This window comes from Trachemys scripta, chromosome 7, assembly GCF_013100865.1.
Source record: "Trachemys scripta elegans isolate TJP31775 chromosome 7, CAS_Tse_1.0, whole genome shotgun sequence".
NCBI classification, from domain to species: domain Eukaryota; kingdom Metazoa; phylum Chordata; order Testudines; family Emydidae; genus Trachemys; species Trachemys scripta.
This window is the reverse complement of record NC_048304.1, coordinates 31376798-31397293: the sequence shown is the minus strand read 5'-3', so window position 1 is coordinate 31397293 and position 20496 is coordinate 31376798. Positions and strand designations below refer to the sequence as shown.

Sequence of the window (20496 nt, the reverse complement as noted above, 5' to 3'; positions counted from 1 at the left end):
TCTAACCACTAGACCAGAGGTCGGCAGCCTTAGAGAAGTGGTGTGCCAAGTGTTCATTTATTTACTGTAATTTAAGGTTTCATGTGCCAGTAATACATTTTACATTTACAGGGGCCAGCGGATAGAACCCCAGACCGGCAGCAGGGGTGGCAGACGGAACCCCAGACCAGCGACAGGCTGAGCTGCTCAGCCCACTGCCAGTCTGGGGTTCCATCCGCTGGCCCCACTCAGCCTGCTGCCGGCCCAGGGTTCCGTCCATCCAGGCCGGCAGAGGGCTGAGTGGGGCTGGGGGCCGGGACCCTGGCTGGCAGCAGAGTGCCACTAAAAATCAGCTCATGTGCCGCCTTTGGCATGCGTGCCACAGGTTGCAGACCCCTGCCCCCATGTCCCAGAGCTGGCAATAGAATCCAGGAATCCTGACTCCTAGCACCCCTTGTCTAATCCACTAGATCCCACTCCTTTCCCATAACCAGAAATAGTACCCAGGAGTCTTGATTCCCAGTCTCAACTGTGCTCTAACCTATTTGCTTCCCAGAGCTGGGACTATGGGGGACCACTTCCCCACTGCCTAATCATTCAACCTCTCTGAGTCAGGACTAGACCTATAGCTCCATTGGAGTCAGTGGGGCCAGATCCCCAGCTGATGTAAATCAGCCATTGCTCCACTGGAATTAATGGAGCAGATCCTTAGTTGGTATAAATTGGTGTCACTCCATTGGCAACAGTAGGGCCAGATCCCCAGCTGGTGTAAATTGGGCAAAGCTTCTTTGGAGTAAAGGGGCCAGATGCCCAGCTAGTGTAAAGGGGCATCACTCCACTGAAGCCCATTTATACCAGCCAAGAATATGGTCCAAACTTTCTGTCCCATCTGGGATGAAGATAATTTTAGGGCAGAGCCATAATGGAAGTCCTCCATTGGAGAGGTGGTGATACAGTGGGCAGGAGATGAATGGGTCATCCCAGACCACCTCCTTAACAGGAGTCGGCATTTATTAGGCAGCATGAGTGTTCTGTTTACGCCCCATGGAAACAGACGTGATGGTAATTGAAATTGTTTAAACATTTACTCTGACCCAAGGGCTCCGGTATTCAGGTATGTGAAAAATGGCCATGGGCCTCTCTACAATGGGAGCTGAATGAAACACATTCCATCCACAGCCATTAGATTTATAGGGTGAGTTTTCCATAAAACACAGCTGTTGATGAGATTTGGGTTGGGAACCAACTTATTGTCAGATGGCAGGAGGTCGAGTGTTAATCAGCTGTAGTGGAAAGGGAGGGAGCCTTCTAACAGTGCAGACCTGTGTGTTTGTTGCGAGTGTGTGAGAACGTCTGCCTGAGTGAATGAGCGTGTATGTGTGAGAGGGTGTGAATGGGACTGGGTGTATGCATGAGTGTAAGTGTGAACATGCACACGAGTCAGTGTACGTGTATATATGAGTGCGAGTATCCGAGTGTGCGCACACACGTGTGTGTGTGTGTGAGAGATACGTCAAAGATTGAGGAATCTGCCATTTATTTGTTATGACTCCCCTGCAACCTCTCTCTGCTCTGCAGCACTGCACAGAGCCAGGCCCTGTGAGTGTACTGCCGTGTACAGAAACATGGGTGACACTTTGAGCAGAGGACTACCTAACCCAAGGGGCCCCCTCTTGCATCACACCATCAGGCTTCCTGCAGCATTGCTGGCCCCATTGTCTGCAGAAGAATCTTCTCCTTTTGCTCGTCATTCTTTAGGTCTCTGGCCCTTTCCCTTTAATAAAAAAAAAAAGAGAGAGAGACAAATAAATATTGAGCCAGATCCTCAGCTGTTTTGAATTGGCCTAAGGCCACAGGGCCGGATTAACCTTTTGTGGGCCTGATGCCAAACATATCTGTGGGCCCCCATGGAGGCAATGGAGCATGGCGCGGGGAGGTCAGTCCCCAGAGCGAGGAGCCAGCCAGAGCAATGGGGCATGACATGGCATGACAGGGGTGGCCCTGCTCCGCCCAATGCGAGGGCACTATTTACAAACCGGCAGTTGCCAGATGCACAGTGGCCTGCCCGGCCCTGTGCTGCCAGTGTGCCCCTTCCCCTGGGAGGTGGGCCCATGCCACACCACACAGCCCCCCCGCCCAACACCCCCGACTTCCTATGGCCAGAGGCTCCCTGGACCCACTATGCCCAGCACCCCCCCAGACCCACTCACAAATGCACAGCGCCTTGCACAACACCACCCCTGCCCACAGCCCCACCACAATTGCTCAGCACCCCCCACAGAACCCCCCCCAGTGCCCCGACACACACAGATCCTCCCCGCCCCCTCACAGCCTAGCACCCCCCCATTACGCCCCACAGACCCGCTCCCCCAAGCCCTGCCTCCCGGCCGCACTCACTGGCCCTGCTGGGAGGTGACTGTGTCTGCCGGGCTGAGCCAGCAGCGCAGCCAGGGCTGGTCCTAGGGCCGGGAATCGCTCCGGCCCCTCGGAAGTGGCGCAATCAGCCAGGCCAGGACCTGCCCCAGCCGGGGTCCCTCCAGACGCTCTTGCTTGGAGGGGCCTAGCCAAGCCCTCCGCACTGTCTCCCCCCCACACCCTGCTGAAGCTGGCCAGGCTTCTGCACCAGTCCCAGGTGACTCAGCTCTGGGGAGACAGGTGGGGCCTCACAGATGGTAGGAAGCAGAGACTGCCCAGAGCCGAGAGGAGAAGGGGGTGGGGCCAGGGGGCGGAGAGGAGTCCTCGGCCAGCCAGTGGGAAGGCTGAGAGGAGCAAGTGGTGGGCAGGGGGAGCCAGCAGGGTCTCCGGGCACAGTGCAAGCGGAACAGGCCAGGGTCCCTTCTGAGCATGGGCTCAGCTCCACGGAGCCACTGGAGCCATTGTAAACCTGGCACTGGTGACTTCAGTGGAGCTATGTCTGATTTTCACCAGCTGGGGATCTGGCCCATTGACTCCAACTGAGCGACACCTATTTACACCACCTGGGAATCTGGCCTCATTCACTTCAGCGGCACTAGAGCCAATTTACACCAGCTGGGGATATGGACGTGTTGACTCCAGTTGCGCTCTGGCTTATTTACCCACCCTAACTGAGACCAGGCCTCCATTGGGTCAGGTGCTGGACAGACATGTAATAGGAGACCGTCCCTGCCCTAAAGATCTTATGATCTAAAAAGGAAGAACAGACAAAGAGTGGGAGGGGAAACAGAAGCACAGAGTGACGAGAGTGAAACCCAGTCTCCTGACTCTCAGTCCAGCACTAGTCCGTGCTGCTGTTAAGGTGGGAGGTGTCAGTTCTCTTACTATAGTGTAGTTATATTGAATCCAAGGCAGTTTCTGCCCATTTATACACGAGAGAGAGAGAGAGAGAGAGAGACGGCTCAGACTAACTACTGTAGAAGAGGACACAATCAAAATGAAGTGAAAGTGGACTAACCCTCTCTCCACTTCCTCTATGGTGTCAGGCAATGGCACATTGAGAGTCTCTGGCAGGAATATAGCAGCGATGCCTGAGATTATAGGAGCTGTCCCATATATAATTGGTGGGAAGTATGGGAAATATTCCCCCGTCACCCTTACCACCGGAGCTACTATGCCGCCCACGCGAGCCATGGTGCTTCCAAGCCCCATGCCGGTCTGTCTGCAAGTGTAGAAAAACACCTTTAAAAAAGAAATCATAAAATCATGATAATATTGGACTGATTCTGGAAAAGACCAGATTCAATCTGCCCATGGACTTTTTTCTCCCCTTGGTCTGCTCAGAAATGGCCTTTGATCAGAACCGGCTTTCCTTATTTCTACAGCTAGTTAGGAACTTCCCTTCAACAGGAAATGCCATTTCTGCAAAAGCGAATTTTTCTGTGGGAAAAAGGTCATATTTTTGCCAATTTAAAAAAAAATTCTGTCAGGGTGGGGAGGGATCAAAACTAAACGATTTGGGTTGACTTTAATCTTTGAGGCTATCCCCAAACTGAGGTCAGGACTCACTGTGACAGGAAGGCTGATGCTGTACAATAGGATTATAGTCTCTAAATGCCTAGGTGGGGAGAAGTTATCTCCTAGTAGAGATGCATCCTTTGAGGCATCAGAAAAAAGGCAAATGAGAGATCCAAGGGCTCGGAATTGGAGCTAGACCAATTCAAACTTGAAACAAGGTGCACATTTTTAACAGGGAGAAAGTTTTGAAAATGGGACCTAGGTCATTCAGAAAATGTTACTTTAGGCCTAAGAATAGAACTGAGGGAAAATTTTCCACTGGAACAGTTTTCCATCAGAAAATGCTGATTCAACAAAAATGAAAATTTTCATGGGAACATAATGATTTTGTCAAAATTTTCAATGAAAAATGATTGAAACATTCCATTTCAGTGAGGTCAAAGGGCTTTGTTGTTTTTCTTTTTGCCCTGATGGGGCCTTGGGAGCCCAAAGATGGGAACAGGAGAAGCCTTACATTGGGGGTGGGGGAGGGCGAAGGTTGATCGGCTCACCTATTTCCCTCCCCCGGCCAATAGAAGGAAAGAAACCTCCTCCCCCCAAGGTGCGTTCTTTACCTAATCAGATATACGGAAAGTGCAGGGTTTGGAAATATTGAACGGACTTTATCAAAATGGTTCAATAGGAACTTACTGAAATGATAACTGATTTATCATTTTGATTATTATATTAATCAATAAGATGAAATTAAATAAGGACAAGTACAAAGTACTAGTGTCATGGGACATGCCTGCCTTGTAGCACCCCATGCTGCTTGAGTGTGGTGCTGCAAGCACTCTCTGCCTCAGTTTCCTCCTCCTCTGTCTTTCCTGTCTTTCTTGGGGGTTCACATGGCTCAGCCCTCTGGCTGGCTCACTCAGGGTTCAATCATCCCTTGAGGTAACAAAAGTTCAAACACAATCAAAAGTTCTTTGTCCCCACTTGGGCTCCCCTTCAGCCCACCCATCAGACTCAGTTCCCAATCCTTTCTGGGTTACCCTTCGATCTCTGTCTTTGGCTGTGGGACACAGCCCAGACTCCTTCCCTGGAACCTTTCACAATCTCCTTCAGGGCCTTCCACAGAGTCCTTCCAACATCTGACCAGGACCAGCTAAGGCGGGGGCTAGCTAATCTGGCGCAGGTGTGGGTGAGCTCAATTACCCTTAAAGGGCCAGGTGATCTGTGACAACTGCATGTAAGAAGGAGAAATCAAAAGCAGAAATACAAAATGATGAATAGCTGGCTAGGTGGTCATATTGCTGAAAACGATCTGAGGGTTATAGTGGATCACACGTTGAATATGCATCAACAGTGACATGGTGTTGTGAAAAAGGCCACTGTGATTCTGGGATGTATTAACAGGACTGTTGTATGTAAGAAACAGGAGGCAATTGTTCCACTCTCCTCGGCACTGGTGATGCCTCAGCTGGAGTACTGTGTCTTGGAGAGAGTCCAGAGGAGACCTACAAAAATGATCAGCGGTTTAGAAAACCTGACCTATGAGGAAAGGTGGATAGAACTGGGCATGTTTAGTCTAGAGAAGACTGGAGGCAGGGGAGCGGGAAAAACACATAAGTCTTCAAATATGTAAATAGTTATTATAAAGAGGATGATCAATTGTTCTCCATGTCCACCAAGGTTAGGACAAGAAGGAATCAGTTTAGTTTGCAGCATGGGAGATTCAGGTTGGCTTTTAGGAAAAAACTTTCAAACTCTAAGGATAGGAACAGGTTACCAAGGGAAGTTGTGGAATCCTCGTTCTTCATGTTTTTTTAAGAACAGTTAGACCAGGGGTCGGTAACCTTTCAGAAGTGGTGTGCCGAGTCTTCATTTATTCACTCTAATTTAAGGTTTCGCATGCCAGTAATAATTTTAACATTTTTAGAAGGTCTCTTTCTGTAAGTCTATATATAACTAAACTATTGTTGTATGTAAAGTAAATAAGGTTTTTAAAATATTTAAGAAGCTTCATTTAAAATTAAATTAAAATGCAGAGCCCCCTGGACCGGTGGCCAGGACCCAGGCCGTTTGAGTGCCACTGAAAATCAGCTTGCGTGCCGCCTTTGGCACGCGTGCCATAGGTTGCCTACCCCTGAGTTAGACAAATATCTGTCAGGGGTGTGTAGGTATACTTAATCCTGCCTCAGCATGGGGGGATAGACTAGATGACCTCTTGAGGTCCCTTCCAGCTCTACGTTTCTATGATTCAATGGTTTATATAATGTGATACAATAATTGAAATGATAAATCAGTTACTGTTTTGATAAGTCCTTATTGAAATGTTTTATAGAGTTTAAGGTCCAAAGGGATCAGTAGCTCTTCTAGTCTGACCTCCGGTATAACATGAGTTGTTACATTTCATCCAGTTACCCCTGTGTTGAACCCAATAACCTGGGTTTCAATAAGGTTGTTCAGATATTTCTGAAATGAAATTTTTTGGAATTTTCATCTCACCAGAAATTTTAAAATGTTGGAACTTCCTTTAGAATGGAATTTTGGAGCTCTGGTTCCAGCCGTGCCTGAGGAGCCCTGTGGTTCCGAGCTCTGACCCCCTGACTTGAGTAACGCATTGGGTAGATTTTCATCTAACGCAGAAATAGATGAGTTGCTGCAGTAGGTACCTGATGACTGTTGGGTACAGCTCGCCGGTGTAGAGGTACAAACAGTTAAAGGAAGAGGCTAAGCATCCTTTTCCAAGCACTGCCAGGGATGTACGTAAGGCCTTCAGCTCTTGTGGGGGGACATAAAAAGATGAGTTAATGGTCAGTGCTGGTAGCAGTCACGAGTGGGGATCAGTTGCTGAAACAGTCCTGGCCAAGACTGGTCACTCAGTGCCTACAATATGTATCCGAGATACAGCCAGAGTAACACTATGAGCTATAAAAGAGATGTCTACATTAGGGATGGTCAGAAATTTTCCATCAAAACTGTTTTTTTGATGGAAAATTGGGGTTTTCAACCAAACGAAGTTTTCACAGAGTGTGTCTGCCTCCCGCAGATAATATCATTTGAAATATGAACACCCGAAAGTTAAAATATTTTTATGCTATTGTAGTGCCACATGGGAGTGTAGTTCAGTTGCCTCTTGTCCCCATTCTCCTTTGTGGGCCTGGCTCCCTGATTGGACAACATCTCCCATGATACTCCTATTCTGCTCCCGAGGGTATCACCCCCTCTGCCACTTCAAGTGGACGTGGGACCATAGGTCAGGGTTGAGTTGTGGGGGTCGAGGTCGGGTCATGCAGTGGTGCGTTGTGGAGGGGAGGCTGTGGGGAGGTAAGGCCAAGGGGTCAGTTTTGGCTATGGGGGTAAGGCCGTGGAGAGGACTTTGGCTGCGGGGGTGGGGTTCAGCCAAAGATGCAGGGCCATGGTGTGAGGTTGGATTGTGGGGGTGAGGCCATGAGTCAGGGGAGGCCCCTGGGGTGGGGTATTGGGTCAGGGGAGGCTCCTGGTGGTATGGCCATAAGGGTGGATTTGGGCTCTGAGGACTGTGGCCAGGGGGAGATCATCTTGGGAGTAGACTGTCCCATGTCATGGTATGACTAGGGTCCCAGGTAATCTTAATTCAGCCCCGTCCCTCCCCTGGCTGCTGCACCCTGAATGCCCACCTCGTGGCACAAATATGTTGGCCAGGATCGCCAGCCCTGCCAGGATGACGGAAGCTGCCTGGGTGAAGCGCCGGCCGATGAAGCTCATCCCGATGGCAGCGCCCAGCTTGGCTGGGATGTCAATGGAGCCAAAAGCCACCTGGATGAGATAAATGTTGAAGCCGAAGTGCTGCAGGTCCATGGCCAAGCCATAGAAGGCAAAGCTGGTGGCAAACCTGTGAATGGTCATTGGAGGGGGGGATGTAAATATACAGTGGGGCCAGATTTATCCCTGGTGTAACTAACTCCGATGGGAAAAGGGACAGGGGGATCTTGACTGACCACATGTTTTTACCTCCAATGAATCATGGTCGGCATTGGGGTCTGCACTGACTCTGAGGAGAGGGTGCCCCCTACTGAGCTCCCCATTCCTCTCCCGGCAGCACAGCACCCCCTAGTGCTGCACTGGGGCCTCGGGGTTAGAAAGAAAGAATAGAGCACACCTACCAGACACTAGATATGCAGCAGGATATCCTGCGTACGTTGGGTGTGCGGACCAAACTGTACAACGTGTAGGAAGATTGTGCCAAGGCCATTTCCTTCTGCATGTTGGATTTCAAGACCTAGGGAGAAGAGACAGTAGGAAAAATAATTCTGATGTATTATCCTGCTGCACCCTCCTCGTTGTGCTCAGCACATTTGATATGCTCCACTGGAGAAAGTGAGGCCAGATCCTCAGCTGGTATAAACCAGCTGTTGTGCTATTGAAGTCAATTGACAATGAAGCTGAGGATCTGGCCCCTAGGGTATAGCAGAAATATGTGGTGAGGGGAGGCAAAGATGCGCGATGCGAATGATTAGAGCTCTGGAGAGACTCCCATGAGACTGAAAGGATTGGGAATGTTTACCACAGCAAGAGGGGACCCGATAAAGGGCTACAAAATAACGGACAGGATAAAGAATAGTCTGCCAGCGTTTGAGATAGGATGAGAACCCAGAAGTCCTGAATCCCAGTTCCTAGCTCTAACCAGTAGGCATCGCTTCCCTCCCAAAGTTGGGAATGGAACCCAGGAATCCTGATTCCCAGCCTCCTCCAGCTCTAACCGCTAGACCCTGCTCTTCTCCCGGAGCCTGGAATGGGACTCCATGCTAGCTACTATCAGAGACAGGATACTGGGTTACACAGATCACTGGTCTAATCCAGTCAGGCAATTCCTGTGACGATCACTCCCCAAGGCACAGGAGCTGTTTTAAAATGTTTGCATCATTCCATTTAGAGGAAACAAAAGCAGACCAGGAATGTGGGTAAGCTCAGCACAGAAGAAAACATACAACCAATCCTGCATCCCCCTCTAGTGACCATCCGAGAGCTATCACTTGGCTACAGGAGTTGGCACAAAACTGACGTGATCCTATCGCAGATTTAAGAGAAAAGCAGAACACAGACTTTCCTGATTTTTAAAAATATGTTCATCCAGTTATATATGAACATAGATAAATACAGATAGAGGGGTCTGTATGCAAATAGATTGGATCACTTCATCCACCACTGAAATGCTCTGGGTTGGAAAGCAGAAGCTGTTTAACAGCTCATAATAATGCTACTCAACCTTAGGACAGAAGATGAAGATAATTTGACTTCAGTGGGTTTTCCTGGGGCATTAGTCCTGAGAAATTTGGTCCGAAGTGTTAAAGCTAAAATTCTCCCTTGTGCTCTAGCCTAGATGCCCCTGAAGTGAGGGCAGCTTTATCCCTGGGGTAACTAACCTCATTTGGAAAAGGGCCCAGGGACCTTAACTGACCACATATTTCCACCTCCAGTGAATCATGGTGGGTCACTGGGGTCAGCACTGACTGTGAGGGGACAGCGCCTCCTGCTGGGCCCCCCCATCTTACTCCTTGTAACACAGTGTTCCCTAGCATGGCACTGGGGCATCAGGGCTACCATGGATTCCAAGGAGAGAGTGCCCCCTGCTCAGCCCCCCACCTCATAAGCCATTGTCTTAACATAATAGAATGGTTAGCATTGAAACACACTGCAATCTATTGTGAAATACAAGTAGCATAGGTTGTACCCAAAGGTATTTGTGTCCTTGTTTATCTTTGAAAAACAAGCAGCTGAGTTCATGAAAGGGCAGGAATTATTAATCTTAGTTCAGTCCATTGGCGTGAGCATCAGAATTCTTATTAGTGCTAAGACCTCACAGTCTTATCTTTCTGCACATCTTAATAGGTTTACTTTTGCAAAATGAAACTGCTTCTTTCTGTACGTCAGAATCATGGGACTTTACCAGGCATATTAATGACAATGATTTTCAGGTTGGAAAAACAACAGTCTCTTGTACTTTGGAATGAATTAGAAATCAAAAATCAGGCACAAAAGGCGAACAAATTTGTAGTCTGATTGTGATCACTGGACTAGGGCCAGAATTTAAGCATCATTGGAAGCATGCTAGATTTATATCATCCATATATTAAATTAATGTCAGCAAATATCCCAGATCAGTAAGTGTGGTTATTCAGATGACCTTGAGAGCTTGTATTTGGATATGGCTAGAGGGGTTATTGGGCTCAATACAGAAGTAACTTGATGAAATTCTGTGGCCTGAAATATATGGCATGTCTAGCTAGATGATCTGGTGGTTCCTTGTTTTGGCCTTAAAATCTATGAATGATGATTTGAGGGCTGGAAAGAATGTCTTAGAGTGAGTGACTGAAAGCGCTCAATCTGTTTATCTTATCAGCAGGAAGATCAAGAGGTGACTTGATTACAGTGTATAATCCTGGGAAGAAAATATCAAGTATTAAAGGACTCTCAAGAAAGTGAAAGGCAGACCACGAACCAGTGGCTGGAAGCTGAAGCCAGACAAATTCAAATTAGAAATAAAGCACAAATTTTTAACATGGAAGGTGACTAACCAATCCATTGAAACAAACTCCCAAGAGAAGTGGTGCATTCCCTATCTCTTGATGTCATCAAATCAAGACTATCTGCCTTCCTGAAAGATGCTTTAATCAAACACAAGTTACTGGGCTCAATACAGTAGTAACTGGGTGAAATTCTATGGCCTGTGTTATGCAGGAGGTCAAACTAATGGTCTACTGGCCTTAAACTCTATGAGTCCATGGACCAGCTTCTCAGTTGATATAAATCGACATAGCTACATTAACTATGCTGATTTACACTAGCTGAGGACCTGGCTGCCAAAGCCTAAATGTATTGGATGACACAGTTTGAGGGGTGTATTCTGCTCTCAGTTGCACCAGTGTATATTTGGAATAACTCCTTTGACTCTGGATTTACAGCAGGGTAAACAAAAACATCATCTGGCCCACAGTGTATTGCAGAATCTCCAACACTCCTCCCAAGGTGAAATTAATTCCTGTGCAGCACAAAACTTATGTACCAGTTGTTACATTTAAGTCCTTAAAATCGTAGTTTAGATGGGATTTAAGTGCCGCACAGGACTTGTGCTAACTCAGGGATGAATTTCACTTTAATATAATCTGTGCATAGCCATCAAATGTTGTGCAGCTCCACAATGAAATTTTATGCATGTTATTTAAATGCCAGGGTGATGTTTATCCCAATGGACTTCTAGATCCCAGCCTCATGCACGTTCTCTTGGGACAAATTTCAAGGAGGATTGTCTTGTTCACTCTCTCTCTCTCTACTAGGTAAGATTTGACTTGAGCCAATGGCATGCATGAGAAAACTGCCAAAGAGCTGAGTGGCAAACAGTTTTCCGATCCCAGGAAAATTTTGGAGATCTCAAATTTTTCTGATCCCAAATCAGCAAGAGAAGACAGCCTCAAAAATTTGCACAAATTGACAGTATGAAAAAAATTTGAGTTTGAATCAATTGAAACATTATTTTGACATTTTCAAAATGTTTTATTTCAATGTTGACATTTTTTCTATTTAAATTTTTAAACTATAATTAGAAAAAATGTTGAAACTGAAAATATTGAATTTTTCTTTTAAAAATGTTTGAAATGGGAATTTTAAAACTTTTTTCCAAAAACTTTTCAAAATGAGAAATTTGTTGATTTTCCAATAAAAATAAGTTTAATTGGAAAATTCCTGACCAATTCTACTGCTAAATGCATGAGTATCATGCAATGATGCATGAATAGATCTGGACAGAAAATGTGGGAGTTTTTTCCCATGCAAAATTTCAAATTTTCAGTGAAAATTCAAATACTGAAAGAGATTAGAAATGGAAATATTTCTGTTTGGGAATGCTGCCATGGTGCCTCATGGGAGTTGTAATTCAGGTGTCTCATGCTCCCATTCTCCTCTACAGGCCAGGCTCCCTGGTTGGACTATATCTCCCATGATGCACCATCTTGGAGAGATGAGGTGGTGCATCCTGGGCACTTCTGACCCTCGCGCACAGGACCGGCTCCAGGCACCAGCTTGGCAAGCAGATGCTTGGGGCAGCCACTCCGGAGAGGGGTGGCAGGTCCAGCTATTCGGCGGCAATTCAGCGGACGGTCCCTCACTCCCACTCCGAGCGAAGGACCTTCCGCCGAATTGCCACCGCAGATCACGATCGCGGCTTTTTTTTTTTTTTTTTTGGCTGCTTGGGGCGGCCAAAACCCTGGAGCCAGCCCTGCTCGCGCATCATACAGTTCCGAGGGCCAGCTGAAAGCCTACACATCACTTAGGTCCTCACGGGTTCCATCCTTATTGCACATAAGATATGATTATCTGTGGTTTCTTTTGATGGTGCAACAATTCCATTCATCTCTTTACCTCAGTATCAAGCTTGTCTCCTTCTTCTTTTTTTCTATTTATCTGAGCAACTTTCTTAAGCACCTGCACTGCTCGGTCCGGTTTTCCTGATAGAACCAGCCAGCGAGCGGACTCTGCAAACCACCTGCAAAATGAGCAGCAATGCCAAGAAACAATGGAGTGCTTCCTTCTTTCCAGTTGGGGTCTCTTTGTAGGAATTTGCAGCTCATGGGAATTAGGGACATTCAGCCGTGGGTAGAGCTAAGAGCTTGTGGGGCAGATTGTGAGAAGAAGTTACACTGCTGCAAACATACAGGAGCTCCACCAAGTTGTTGTTATTTCCATTATAGTAGGACCTACAGCTCTCAGCTGAATTTGAGCCTCTACAGTACTAGCCCTTGAACATATGCATTTTCTGCAGTGACAGGTACAAATGACTGCCTTGGATCCAAAGACAGTCACAGACCTTGGTAAAGCCAATGGGTGTGCCAAGCACATTCTTGCAGGACCATCAAGCTCCTTTAGGTAGTAAAGACAGCTGCAAACAATGGGGTCACTAGGCTGTGTAACAGATCACAGCTAAATCAGATGGGAATACAAACTGAGACGCAGGGCTTGTTTCAGCTCAGCCCAATGAGTATTAGACTGTGTATGCTTCCTGCAGCCCCCCACGCTTGAGCCCTGTGTCTAAGAGTGAGATCAGAATCTAGCCCTGTGAACCTATCAATAATGCACTTACCAGGAGTAGAGAAAGAAGATGAAGAAGGGCATTGATGCGGTGAATTGTAACCAGCGCCAGTCCGGGAGGGCATATGCCAAGCCTGCAAGAATAATCTGCCCAATGGTAGCGCAGTATCCCACCACTGTGCCGGCTATGGTCCGTACATTCGTTGGCACCCACTCAACAACTGGAAAGGAAGCCACCCACGCCAGAGGGGTTAATACTAGAGCTGGGCGAAATGTTTTGGAGACACAGTTTATTTACTGAAAAATGCAGGTTCAGGTTGACCAAAACTATTTGCAAATTCGGTTTGAGTTCAGCAAATAGCGCCCTGCCCCACCAAAAATATTTTTTTTTCTGAAAAAGTCAAAATGTTTTGTTTCAACTCTTTGTTTTGAAACAAGGTTTTGTTTAGTATCAGGTTTTGTTTAGAAATTTAGCTAGATTTATTTTAAAAAAGCCTCAACATGTGTAATAAAAATCCAGAAATGCACAAAATGAAAAACCAAAAAGCTCCCACCTCCCAAAAAAAATTGTTTTTAGTTGAACACAGCATTTCATTTGATCCAAAATGAATTTTTGTTTTTCATTTCGGTGAGAAAAACAGACAAATTTCTATTTTGTGTCAACCTGAAACAATGTAAAAAAATATTTTTGGTTCAGCCACTGAACCAAACTATCAATTATTCCTACAGTTCTACTTAATACGCTGCACAAGCGAACAGGTTTTGGAGGCATGTGGGAATGTTTCTGTGGGCTTGGATTCAGATCTCAGTGGTGCCACCTAATCTGTGAGGGGCTTTGCTGTCATTCGGGGTTAAAAATGATGCTGAGCTATGAATGTGAGGCAGTGGTGGCCAGTGGTTAAGGTACTAGACTGGTATTCAAGGCACTGGTGTTCCATTCCTGGATCTGCCACGGAATTTCTCCATGAACTTGGGCAAGACACTTTCTGTTTCCTCTATTCCTTATTTGTATTTTAGTAGCACTTAGGTTATGTCTACACTACACAGTGTTTAGCGACATGGCTGTGTTGCCACAGCCGTGCTGCTAAAAGTCGTGTAGTGTAGCCGCTGTTTGTTGGCTCTCTTGCTGATTAAAAAAAACGTCTATCCCCAATGAGTGGCGTTTGCGCTGTCGTCAGGAGAGTGCTCCTGCCAACAACGCGCTGTTCACACTGATGCTTGTTGCAGCAGAACTTGTATTTTGGGGAGCAGGGGGGCGGGGGGCTAGCGCCTCTGAAAAACAAAAGTTTTGTCGTTCAATTGCCAGTATAGACATAGCCTTAGGAATCATGCACCAGAACCCCATTGTGCTAGGCGCTGTATACACCCACAACAAAGAGATGAGTTTAAAATAAAAGACAAGAGACAACAGTTGGATGCAGAAAGACAGATGGGGAGGGACACCAAGAAACAATGAGACTGTGCTGGTCAGCACAGTAGGCAGTGGTCTAGTACACCACGCTTTGTCTCCTACTCCACTTTCCCACCCTTTGTGTATTTTAAACCATAAACTCTTCAAGACAGGAATTGTTGCTCACTATGTGAATGGATCAGGTCCAGCACAATGGATGCCCTGATTTTGACTGGGGTCTGTGCAGCACCAGGCACAATGCAGGCCCCAATCTCAATCAGGGGCTGTCAGCACTCAGCACAATGGGGGCGCTGATCTTGGGGTCTATTTAGTGCCTGGCACAATGGGGGCCCCAATTTCAGTCAGAACTTCTAGGTGCTACCATAACAATTACTGTTTTAGCACCGTTAATATTAGAAATAACCGACTCAAATCCTCACCCACAATTCCAAAACCAACTTTTTTTTAACATGTCCTTAATTGCAAAGTATTATTATTGTAATCCAGTGATACTACAGTGCCGGACAGGGGCGGCTCTAGCTTTTTTGCTACCCCAAGCACGGCAGGCAGGCTGCCTTTGGCTGCTTGCCTGCGGGAGGTCCGCCGGTCCCGCGGATTCAGTGTACCCGCTGCTGAATTGCCGCCAAATCCGCGGGACCGGTGGACCTCCTGCAGGCATGCCGTCGAAGGCTGCCGCCCCTCGCAAGGACCGGCAGGGCGCCCCCCCCCCGCAGCTTGCTGCCCCAGGCACGCGCTTGGAGCACTGGTGCCTGGAGCCGCCGTTGATGCCCGGCTCCCTCTGAGACACCCTCCTGACTTGGGCTGAATATAAGCAGAAGTGATGCATGCAAACGCAGGGATAAATATTTGTATGCTGGGGCCAGATCAAAACCAACAAGAGCAGGAAAACAGCATCCAAAAATGAAAACCAGGCATTTGAGGGCAGGGGTGGCTGCAAAGCAATGCTGGGAGTTCTGTATAACAATGCACCATTAGCCCGTGTAACTCACTGTCATAAGTTCACCTTGAGGCTGAGACCTTAGCAGCATTCAAAAGAGGAATCAGATACTTGCCTGGAAAACAAGAACATTGAGAATCCCAAAAGAAAAAAAGTAGGTTACTTAGGAACCCTCTTTTTGGTCTGTGTTTGAGCAGCGCCTTGCACAATGGGGTGCTGGTCCATGAGTGGGGCTCCTAGGTGCTACTGCAATATGAATAATAATAACTGGGGTCCTAGGATACACAATTATAATGTGATCTGTTCTGAGCAGGTATAGAGAAAACGGTGATAAAAATACCAGCCCCTAATCTGCATTGCCATTGATAGCTCAGGTGCTAAAAGAAAAGTGGGGGATTGTTAGATCACTCACACTGCATACCAGGGACGTGTGTCTTGCCTTCTGGCTGGGCTGGGTCATGAAAAGTAGGACAGCAGCTCCACAGCTCTCCCAGTTAATGAGGGCTGCTGGGGCTTGAGAGGTAGGTTGGCCTCTCAGGGGGACTCAAGTGAGCTTGGTTCGGTTCCTGGCTCTAGCACAGGATCCCTGTGTGATGGTGGGAAAATCAAACCCCTCTGAGCCTCCATTTATAAAATGGGGACAATAATTCTTCCTTTGACTATTATAAGCTCTCTGGGGCCGGGACAGTCTCACTATGTGCACATGTAACCTAGAGCTGCGTGCATGGGTCTCTATAGGCTGAGCTAAAGAACTCATTAGCTTGGAGGTTCTCTGGGTCAATTCCCAGCCCCAAGTCGCTAAGATGGTGGCTGTCCATTAAGCAGGGCTCTGTGGCCGGAGCAGAGTTATATCCTCTGTGCAGCAGACACAGGGGAGATAGATATCCAGCGCCTTGCACAATGGGGACCAGATCTCAGGGCTGCTAGATGCTACTGTAATATTAATACTGCACACACTGTAATGAGCCCCTGATTTTACTTAGTGCCTCTGGGTGCTATTGTAATACTACTAATAATCTAATAACCTGTACTAATAACCTGTCCAATGTAATGTGGCCCTGATCTTCGTAAGGGCCTGTAGGTGCTCCTGTAATATTACTAATATGCACACTATACTGGGTCATCAAGGTGCTACTGTAATACTACTACTCCTAATTATGCACACACCAGAATGGAGCTTCTAGGTGCTACTGTAATACCAGAAATAACGTGCACATTGTGTTGGGGTCTCCTAGGAGCAACCGTAATGCAGGTAATTATAACCAGGGCAAATTTTCCCAGGCTAAAAACAAGGAGCAGTGGAAGAAGGTCTCTTACCCAGTGACATACAGTTGAGGATGATCCCAGAAAGGGCCATCCCGACCAGGAAGCGGAAGATGCAGTATGCGGTGAAATTGGGCGAGAAGGCGGTGCAGGTGCCCGAGACAGCCATCTGCAGGTAAGACCAGCTCAGGAGAGCCTTCCGCCCGAACCTGTGGCACAGGAAGGCATGTTAATAGCTGTGCTGGGGTCTGGTGACTGATAGAATCCTGTATATGCAGAGCCCTGTGGATAGGTGGGAACAGCACTGATGCGACCACACCTGGCAATCTGCATTCAGTCCTGGGCACATGGATACAGATTATCTATTTTATCTAATCTAATCTCTGTGTGTTCTAGGTGCTCAGAGGAGAGCAAGCACAAATGACCAGGGCTCTGGAGGGACTGACCCACAAGGCAAGGCTATAAATGAGTTAAATGCGGCTATGCAATGACTACAAGGGGATGTGGATCACCATCTCCAGTGTAGGGGAAAGGGTAAACTGCAAGCACTGAGTGGAGTTGCTTTCTAAGGGCTACTGCAGCATGGAAATCAATGGGAGTCATGCCTGTGACTTCAATGGGCAAACAATCATGCAGGGAGAGGGAATGCAACTAGAGGGAAGAGGATGAACATAAGCAAAGGAAAATGTAGCAACTGCCAGGCCGTGGGTCAGACCCTCAGCTGGTATGAATGGGCCTCATCCAATGCCCATTGAATACAATAGAAAAATGCTTGTTGGCACCAATGAGTGGTGCCGATTTACACCAGCTAGGAATCTGGCCCCACTGACTCCAGGGGAGTGATGCTGATTTACACCAGCTGGGGATCTGGACACACGAGGCTATTAGACTGGGATTATTCTAGCCCATGGGTAAACCTCATCTCTGAAGTCAAAATTTAACTATTCAGTTCACTGCCAGGACTTTTGCCCCTAGCCCCAGCAGATACCATTCACCTCACGGCTGCTGCTTTCTGTGTCCCTGCAGCTGCTCTCAGAGCGGGGAGAAGGAAGAGCCTTTCAAAGACCCACCTGTCTGCTAAGCTTCCAAACACAAGCGCTCCCACCAGCACCCCAGCCATGTAAATTGACTGAGCCATCTGTCCGAGCGTCCGCAGGTTACACACCAGGTCCCACTGCAGGCGGGGGAGGAAAGGGGGTCAAGACATTGTCATAACAAGCCGCTCATACCCACACCAGGAGGAAACAGCCAATGTTATGGATGGGGGGAGTATTTAACTTAGCAGACAAAGCTATAATGGAGAGCTGGGGTGGCTGGTCACTAGGGGCTAAGGCAGTGGTTCTCAAACTTTTGCACTGATGACCCCTTTCACACAGCAAGCCTCTGAGTACGACCACCTCCCCTTATAAATTAAAAACACTTTTTTATATTTAACACTATTATAAATGCTGGAGGCGAAGTGGGGTTTAGGGTGGAGGCTGACCGCTCATGACCCCCATATAACAACCTCACAACCCCCTTAGGGGTCCCGACCCCCAGTTTGAGAACCCCTGGGTTAAGGGGAATTATCCCCAGCAGTTCTGTAATGACTGTATTAGGCAGTTGATGGACTTCAGGGTGCAGTACTGCTTGCTGCCAGTGGGAGGTGGAATGTCTCAGGCTGCAGGTAGCAAAAGGAGGAGGCATAGAGCAAGAGGTCACGAGGGCTGCTGCCTCTGCTCCTGCAGCCCCACCAATAGCTTTGAGCACCAGAAACCCTTGAAGCAGAGGAAAGGTGGCCTAGTGATAATGGGCTGGCCTGGGACTCAGGAGAGTTGGGTTCTGGTGTAGGCTCTCCTGCTGACCTGCTGTGTGATCTTGCGTAAGTTGTTTCCCCTCCCACCCACTGTCTGTTTAGATTGTTGGCTCTTCAGGGGAGGGACTGTTTCTCTCTCTGTGTTTGTGCAGTGCCTGGCACAATGGGGGCCTCCATCTCAATCAGGGTCTGTGCAGTACCTGGCACAGTAGGGGCCCTGATCTTAGTTGGGGTCTCGAGGCACTACAGATATTTTAATAACAATCATGATTTTATTGGCACCAGGATTTGGCCATTGCATTTGGTAAATAAGGTTACATTTAAAATAAAATTAATCCCTGCTTTGTATTTATACTTTTTAAAAAATTGCAAGTAAATATTTAACTAACCAACAATCTGAGAATTGTCAAGGGCAGGGAACTTTCTCTGTGTGCAGTCCTGCAGCTCAGCATTAGTTAAACAAGCAAACAGTACTTTGCTGTGTCAGTGGATTTGTTAACGGGGTGGCTCGCAGCTTGTATGAGGTCACATGTGTGAGTGATCTAACGACTGGTGGATATTTAAATAAATGACCATCTCAGTATTGGGTATTTACTATTATGCAGCTGCATGGTGTGGCCTAGTAGTTAGAGCAAAGCATTGAGGGTCATAATTTCAATCTGTGGAATTACGTGTATTGGTTAAAGGAAGGACTGGGCATAAGGACTCCTGGGTTTTAGTCTGTGCACTTGTGGAGGAGTGGGGTCTAGTAGGATAGAGCGGGGGGTGGGTGGGAGGCAGGATTGTTGGGTGTGGAGGAGAGTGGGGTGGGAGGAGAGTGGGGTATAGTGGTTGAACAGAGACTGGGCATTAGGTTTCCTGGGTTCTGCTCCTGGCACTTGGAAGGAGAATGTTCTAGTGCTTGGAGCACTAGGACTGAGATTCCTGGGTTCTATGACAGCTTGTGTGATTCTAGGGGTTACAGGAGTTGGACTGAAAGCCTAGGACTCCTGGGTTCTGTAGCCAGCTCTATGGTTGACACAATTGTGACCTTGGGCAAGTCATGTCACCACCCTGTGCCTCAGTTTCCCCATCTGTAAAATGGAGTTAATGATACTACTACACACTTAGCTCACAGCAATGGATGCAAGTTTGTAAAGCTCTTTGAATCATGGGAAGGGCTGAGTTTTATTATACCCAGTTCCAGCCATTTCTTACCATCTGGCAAACAGTTACCAGAATGTAACCTTTGACAATCTGAATGTTCCTTCCCAGGACAAATTGTCCCTAAATAATAGGAGCAGAAGGCATGGAGACCTACAGTGACTCATCATATAGAACATTATTATTTTCTGTTCTAGCAGCAGGTAGAAGCTCCAGCAACAATCAAACACAGTAAAAGATAGCCTCCACCCTTAAGGGTTTACATTCCAAATAGACGCAGGTGGGAGAAAGGAAGAATTATCCATGTTTTACTGATATGAGAATATGAGGGACAGAGAGATGAAGAGATTGCTGGGTGCAGACCTAGTCACCCCATCTCACAAAAGATATTGCAGAACTAAAAGGACAACAAGAATGACCAAGAGCTTGAGAAACTCCCTTGTGGAGAGAGATTGAAAGGACTCCTTGCAAAGGAGATGAATTAGAGGGGACAGGATAAAAGTCTATAAAAAAATGGGTGGGAGAGAGGCAGCAGATCAGGAGCATCTGTTCTTCCTGTCTTCCTGGGATGTTCAATGAAATTAAAAGATGGGAGTTCAAAACCGATGAGAGGAAATACACTTTTTCACATGATGTGGGATTAGCCTGTGGAACTCACAGCCACATGAAGTCATTGAGGGGAAGAAGTTAACAAGATTGAAAGAGGGAATAGACATTTATATGGATATCAAAAACATCCAGAGTAATCATAACAACAACAACAACAACAACAACAAGGCTTCTGGGAGGGATATTAAACCTCGTACTTCAGGGCTTGAGTCGATTTCCAACTACTAAAGATCAGGATGAGACCTATGTATCGGCAGGGCCGGCTCTAGCTTTTTTGCTGCCCCAAGCAGCAAAAAAAAAAGCGCCGCCCCCCAGCCGCCACCCCCAGCCGAGCGCCACGCCGCCCCCCCCGCTGAGCGCCGCCGGAACCCCCCCCAG

The 20496-nt window shown here is 47.4% G+C and overlaps 1 protein-coding gene across 2 annotated transcripts in view; it reads right to left on the bottom strand.

The window, feature by feature from the left end:
• Nucleotides 1-441: 441 nt before the first annotated feature.
• Nucleotides 442-20496, bottom strand: part of LOC117880439 (solute carrier family 22 member 6-A-like) — a 26781-nt gene continuing 6726 nt past the window's right edge. For both annotated transcript variants that reach the window (XM_034776623.1, XM_034776622.1), the window contains 9 exons: nt 17642-17745; nt 16626-16780; nt 13013-13181; nt 12295-12418; nt 8043-8158; nt 7557-7771; nt 6570-6678; nt 3413-3616; nt 442-1753 (listed from right to left, as the gene is read on the bottom strand). In XM_034776623.1, coding sequence (XP_034632514.1) covers nt 1666-1753; nt 3413-3616; nt 6570-6678; nt 7557-7771; nt 8043-8158; nt 12295-12418; nt 13013-13181; nt 16626-16780; nt 17642-17745 — 1284 coding nt within the window. In that variant the 3' untranslated portion in view covers nt 442-1665. The remainder of the gene's footprint in view (nt 1754-3412; nt 3617-6569; nt 6679-7556; nt 7772-8042; nt 8159-12294; nt 12419-13012; nt 13182-16625; nt 16781-17641; nt 17746-20496) is intronic.